Source organism: Cibotium barometz, chromosome 9 (assembly GCF_041138505.1).
Source record: "Cibotium barometz isolate CiBa-2024 chromosome 9, ASM4113850v1, whole genome shotgun sequence".
Classification (NCBI taxonomy): domain Eukaryota; kingdom Viridiplantae; phylum Streptophyta; class Polypodiopsida; order Cyatheales; family Cibotiaceae; genus Cibotium; species Cibotium barometz.
In genome coordinates this window covers 39,007,529-39,014,130 of record NC_141054.1, presented here as the reverse complement: position 1 = coordinate 39,014,130, position 6,602 = coordinate 39,007,529, and the positions used below count along the sequence as shown (strand labels likewise).

The 6,602-nt window shown below is 41.3% G+C and overlaps 1 protein-coding gene across 1 annotated transcript; it reads left to right on the top strand.

Annotated features, from left to right (window-relative positions):
- The first annotated feature begins 1,048 nt into the window (after positions 1–1,048).
- Positions 1,049–3,438, top strand: LOC147635562 (ethylene-responsive transcription factor WIN1-like). The gene is made up of 2 exons (XM_086802206.1): positions 1,049–1,231; positions 2,426–3,438. The coding sequence occupies exons 1-2, from the start codon at positions 1,152–1,154 to the stop codon at positions 3,168–3,170; spliced, it is 825 nt and encodes a 274-aa protein (XP_086658332.1). The 5' UTR covers positions 1,049–1,151; the 3' UTR covers positions 3,171–3,438.
- Positions 3,439–6,602: the final 3,164 nt, after the last annotated feature.

Below are 6,602 nucleotides of genomic sequence, written 5' to 3'. Positions count from 1 at the left end.
TGGGATTGCCCTTGGGATGACATGGACCCACCTAGGTTCAAGTCTCTCCGTCAATTGGTTTCTCTATATCAATCAAGTCTCTCCGTCAATTAGTTTCTCTATATTAATAAAGTCGACATTAAGCGGCTCTCTCTCCCCCCGAGTGTGTGTGTAAAAGAGGACACTCTTGCTACCTTTTTGCCACCCATCGTGGGGTGGAAATGGCTAGTGGGATTGCCCTTGGGATGACATGGACCCACCTGGGTTCAAGTCTCTCCGTCGATTGGTCTCTCTAGATCAATAAAGTCGATGTTAAGCGGCTCTCTCTCTCTCTCTCTCATGCGCGTGCACACAAACTCATGTGCACTTATGAGCGTGCATGCACACACAAAAATAGATCTAGCCTATGCATAATCTGGTCAAGAGGGGAGGTCTTGAAGAAGCAATTTGCTAAGGGCTGCACTTCTAAAGTAATGATGGTTGCTTGTATGTAGCTAGGGTATCACATCTCATGGGGACGGTCTTCCTTTGTCTGGGAAGATGAAAGGTGAGACCTCATCTGCAGATTAGTCAACAAAAAATTGGAAGGCCTGTGAATTTTTGAAGTGGTGTGTTGGTTTCAAAATCTGTATTGGATGCAATATAATTAAGAGAAGGGATGTAGGAGGACTTTGCTAATATTAATATATATAACTATTGTTCCCACATTAAAAATTCTCTCTCTCTCTCTCTCTCCCACCGTTGGTGGTCGTATATGCCCTCGTGTTGCATTCTACCGGCGTTAATACCTCCCTCTCTCTCTCTCTCTCTCTCTCTCTCTCTCTCTCTACTGACTATTGGTCGTATATGCCCTAGTGTTGCATTCTTCTCTCTTTCTCTCTCTCTTTTGGGTTTTACTATTGGTATGCGAGAAAAACTTAAAGATTTACTCTTTTGAGTTTTTCTATTGGTGTGTCCCCTCTCTCTCTCTTGGGACGCTGAGCGTCTAGTCTCGTCTCTCTCTCTCTTGCGTATATGCCCTCGTGTTGCATTCTACTGACGTTAATACCCTCTCTCTCTCGCGCGTATAATAAGCAGCTTTTTCTGCTTAGTCGATCATCTTGTTCGTCCTACTTCCTCTCTTTTCATCTCGAGAATACTGTTTTAGTTTTCAAAAGCGGCCTCTCCTTGCCATGGCTCGCCCTCAACGCTTTAGAGGGGTTCGCCAGCGCCACTGGGGCTCTTGGGTCTCGGAAATCCGCCACCCTCTGCTGTAAGTAATTAACCGCCGTCACACTATCCTTCAATTGTCCTAATTACTCATAATTATAGCTAATCAATCTAACGAGCCACACCTTTTGTGTGCTTCCATTCTTCAATGTGGTTGTAAATGCGTTAAATTAAACAGTAAATTTTTTCCTTCTTAATTGATGGGCTCTAGCTAAACTGACTTTTGCTAGCTGATTAATCCCTCGCTAATTAGGCTCTTACCTTTATTAAACTACAGCTTTCTCTCCTACCATTTTGGATTTTCCATCCTGCATTTGTTCTAACTGCTTGTGCCAATTGTGTCAATGACCATGTGTCTTAAATCCTTAAACTTGCTTAGTGGCATGATTAGGATGCGTTTTAAGAGCGCAGCTGTAATGCAAGCCAGACAAAGAGTTCTCACGTATGATAATGATTAGTGACCATGTGTCCTGAGGCCTAATTAAACGTAGTTATTGACATGATTAGAATGCGTTTCGAGAGCTCAGCTCTCAATTATGATTATGCACTCTTCTGGGAGCCAAAAATGGGTTGGACAAATCATGATAATTCAGAGATGTAAGCCAAACATGGGTTCTTAATCATTATAATGCACTTGTGTTTAAGCCCAACATGGTCTCTTGATTATGATAATGCACTAATTAAGATAGCATCAAGTTGGTATAAGTGGGATTAGATACCCAAAGATGGGTTCTCAATCATGATAATGGGCTTTTCTCCACTGCTATTTTTCATCCGAAATATTTGCTTTGACATCTTAATACAGTGATTGGGTGTTCTCTAATTTACTGATTTATAACAGTTCAGAGATTTATGAGCTCTTCTCTTGATCCTCAGGTTATGCTTGAAAGGCTCAAGCTAAGCACCACAGATATTAGCATAATTGCATATATTGTTAAGATGGCTCAATGTTGTTGATGAACATCATTTGGATGTGTTCTGGGGGGCCAGATCACGATGTATTTAGAGGACTGATTAGGCTAATGACCATGATGTGGATGTGTTTAGAAGGTTTGCGGAGGGCTCGATTATGCTAATGACCATGAGTTGGATGTGCTTGGAAGGGCTGAATGACCCTAATGACTATGATGTGGGTGCGTTTAAAGGGCTGGTTTGTGTTAATGACCAGGATGTGGGTGTGTTTAAGGGGCTTAAAAATATGGTTGGGTGGTGGTGGTGGTGGTGGTGGTTTTGGCAGGAAGACAAGGGTGTGGCTAGGCACATTTGAGACAGCAGAGGATGCTGCAAAGGCTTATGATGAGGCAGCAATACTGATGAGTGGGCCAAGGGCAAAGACCAATTTCCCTTTTGATCCAAAGGCACCATGGGCTCCAACAACAACACTGCTCTCTTCATCTCTCATAGCCAAGCTCCAAAGGTTCTACTTAATGTCCCTGCCCCACCAAAAACATCATCATCAAGAACAGCATGGTTTAATCCATAACCCACTTGTTAATCATGATTCCCATGCATCCTACCCCCCACAATCCCTCACCTGCCTATGCCTCGACACCGAAAAATCCAACCTCGGCGTGTGGCAAAAGCAATTAGGGCCTGGCCTTGACTCCAAATCCAACTGGGTCATGACCCTCCAACTTGATAATGGCAATGCTCTTAGTGAAAACCCTAGCGCTAATCAGGACATTAATCCACATCATCATGCCTTAAATGCCCCTACACAAAGGCAAGTGGATAGTGAAAAACAAGAGAGTGAAGAGGTTGAAGCTGCCCAAATGATTGAAGAGCTTTTAAGCTACAGTTATATTGCTCCCAACAACATCAATTTCGCTGTCCCTTCCTGCGCGTCTTGCAGTAATAGCATCAAGAACACAAGCCCATTGCCTCCAAAACATGAGCAATGTTGGGATACAGGCAAAGATCTGCCATTATTAGATAGTGGGTGCAATTGGCACCTTGACAATGGGTCTCATCTGCTTTATTAATTGCACTTTAATATTAGACTCAAGAGCATTGAAGCACCACTTTTAGCCATATCAAGCCTATGTTAAGAAGTAGCAAATAGTCTTTATACAGTTAAGACTGCAAAACAATGGTGCAAAATGGCACAAGTTTAGCATGATATATACCCCTGCCATGGCAACTTTGCAAGGTTTATGGCCTGGGCTAAGCTCAATTTTGAAAGCAAAAAAGATATCATAGGCTGGATTAATGTAAGTACATAAACCATATATTAAATTTCTTACTTTTGGGTTAGCATGTTGCTATTATTATTAAGACTAGATGTCTTGTAACCTTTTATTAATATTGTTTTGTTTCTCTACATGAGTGTGTGTTACAAACTAGTTAATTGGTGAAAACCTAAGCATGGACATACAAGGATTTGTAACAAGGTTGGACACAAATAAATTAAAAGCGGAAAGCTTATCATGTACACACTAGAAAGGTTATAATATACACACTAGAGAGGTTATAATAAAGTAAAAGTGGAAAGCTTAGCATGTACACACTAGAAAGGTTATAATATACACACTAGAGAGGTTATAATAAAGTAAAAGTGGAAAGCTTAGCATGTACACACTAGAAAGGTTATAACATACATAGGATTGCTATAATAATAATGAGGCATCTGACAGGGTATATATGACAGGTACCGACCTAGACTTGTGATGTTTTGCATAAGGAGGCCTGATTATGTGTAGAGAATGACTGTTAATGTTTGCATGGGGGCCTAATGAGGCATCAAAATGTTAATGAGGCCTAATTAGAGTTGTAAGGTTTGCATAAGGAGGCCTAATAATGTGCAGAGAATGACTGTTAATGTTTGTATGGGGGCCTAGTTAGGCATGAAAATGTTAAATGAGACCTAATCAGACTTGTAATGTTTGCATAAGGAGGCCTAATGATGTGTAGTGAGAAGGACTAAGGAGGCCTAATTAGGCATCAAAATGGGCAGTGAAATTAAGGGAGCAAAGTGGCACGTGCCACATGGACATGTGTGGTTGCTTTTGGATCATGATGGTACGATGCAAATATTGAATGAGGAACGTGTGAAGGTTGGACACGTGTGTGGATGGGTGCCTTGTCTCTATTGGCATGTGTGTGTGTTGCGGGGGGCCGTAGCACAGGTTTGACCCAGCGTGAATGCTATTTTTCTATTTCAGAAAATATATATATATATATATAGCAGTAAATGTCCAAACAAAATGCAGTGATTCTTTTCCCAGCCTTTAATTATTTTTTTTAAAAAAAGAAGTCTTTTCGGTGTACATAAAAGTCATGCCCTTTCTCTTTCAAAGAATTGTAAATTGTGGGAACCGATCGTATAGAAGAGTTTGAACATGCCAACCAATTTGTGTCAGACGTTGATAATGTCACTCCCCCAAATTCAACATCCGCACGTGCTGCATGTGTCCTCTTTAACGGTACTTGCTAAGCTACTCATACTTATCTCTCCCCCACACACACGTCACACTTGTTATCCATCAGGGACATATTGACTATGCACATTGCTTCTTGTTTTTGATATAGTACTTAGAGTAGGGGCCGCGGGCACCATTATAGACCACTGGGTCCTTTTTTTTTATAGCAGGTACAGGAAATTTTTAGAAATACTCACACACACCCCCAACCCCCGTATAGTGGAAGGCACCCCCCTCAGGTTTGGCACAAGCCGGGGCCGAGGCCGCCCACATATCAACTTCGGACTTATAAATCTCCCATAAAGGGAGATGATACCACATGAGGCCCCACAAGACTCGAACTCACGACCTTGGGGATTAGAGTCCAACACTCTAACAGTTAAACTAGCGCTCATTGGTAGACCACTGGGTCTTGAAAGACATTTTTCAGGTGAGATCCACGATTGCGCGCACAAATCTTGACCATCCGTTTTCGAAGTAAACTCGGCCTTGTAAACTCGATCGAGTAAACTATATAGCGCCAGAAAATAGCACGTGATATTGGCTTAAAGCCACATGGTTTTGTTGCTTGAAGGTATAGTGTAGTGGTAAAATGTTTCCAATGGTGACCCCCCAAGGTCTCTAGTTCAAATCCTCCTTTGAACATAACATCTTGCTCCAAATTTTTCAAAGTCACAAAACCAAATTCACCCTCACCCGATGATGTAAACTATGATTTGTCGAGTAAACTAGGAAGTAAACTATGCCCGCTTAGTAAACTAGAAAGTAAACTGTGATCTCTTAGTAAACTACAAAGTAAACTAAGATGGAATTTTTCCAAGTCTACTTTGTAGTTTACTCAGTGTAGTTTACTGGGCCGAGTTTACTTCATCTAGCGGCCTAAAAAAGGCATCACGATTTAGATGAATGCTATCTATTAATCTCACCTGACAAGGGTCTATAAGACCCCGTGGTAGATAGTGCTGAGGACCACTGGGGGTGCCGCATACAACTATGCATCTTATTTTAATTGAGCCCCTCTCTCTCTCTCTCTCTCTCTCATATAACTATAACACCCTTAATTGTAGGAGAACACTACGACGTTAAAAAGGGCTTCTTCTTCTTCTTCTTCTCTCTCTCTCTCTCTCTCTCTCTCTCTCATATAACTATAACACCCTTAATTGTAGGAGAACGCTAAGAGACCACATATGCCATTATACTTAAGAAATTTGAGTGGGCTACAGATGTTGTATGACATGGAATATCAAAGCCTGAGCACTTCACTTGCATTTATGGAGACACTACAAGTGCAAGATGACAAGGCAATGACCACGGCAAGTTTGATGGTGTTTTTCTCTTCATTTCAATCAATTGTGTGAGAGAGAAAATAAGAATTAGAAGTAAATGCTTAAGTAAAAGATGCACAAATGTCCAACAAATACATTTTATATGGTGAATTGCTTTTCTTTATGAAAAATGGCTTTTTATGATTACATAAACTCTGAGTATAATACTATAAAGTATGAAAAATGATAGAGTACATGTAGGATTCTCGAGTCTGAACAGACCAACTAATTGTGTTAGTAATTGATATATCACTTTTCAAAGTTTGACGTCCACACACGTGCTAAATTTGTCCTCATAACAATACTTACTCTCTCTCTCTCTCTCTCTCTCTCTCTCTCTCTAGTGTAATTGCCCTTGGGATGACATGTACCCACTTGGGTTCAAGTCTCTCCCTCATAACAATACTCGCTAGTTCTCTCTCTCTCTCTCTCTCTCTCTCTCTCTCTCTCTCTCTCTCTCTCTCTCTCTCTCTCTCTCTAGTGTGGTAGATTAGCTAGTGTAATTGCCCTTGGGATGACATGTACTGACCTGGGTTCAAGTCTCTCCGTCAATTGGTCTCTCTAGATCAATAAGTCAACGTTAAGCAGCTCTCGTCTCCCTGTGGGTGTGTGGGTAAAAGAGAACAATTTGCACTACCTTACTATCACCTAAGTGTGGTAGATTGGCTAG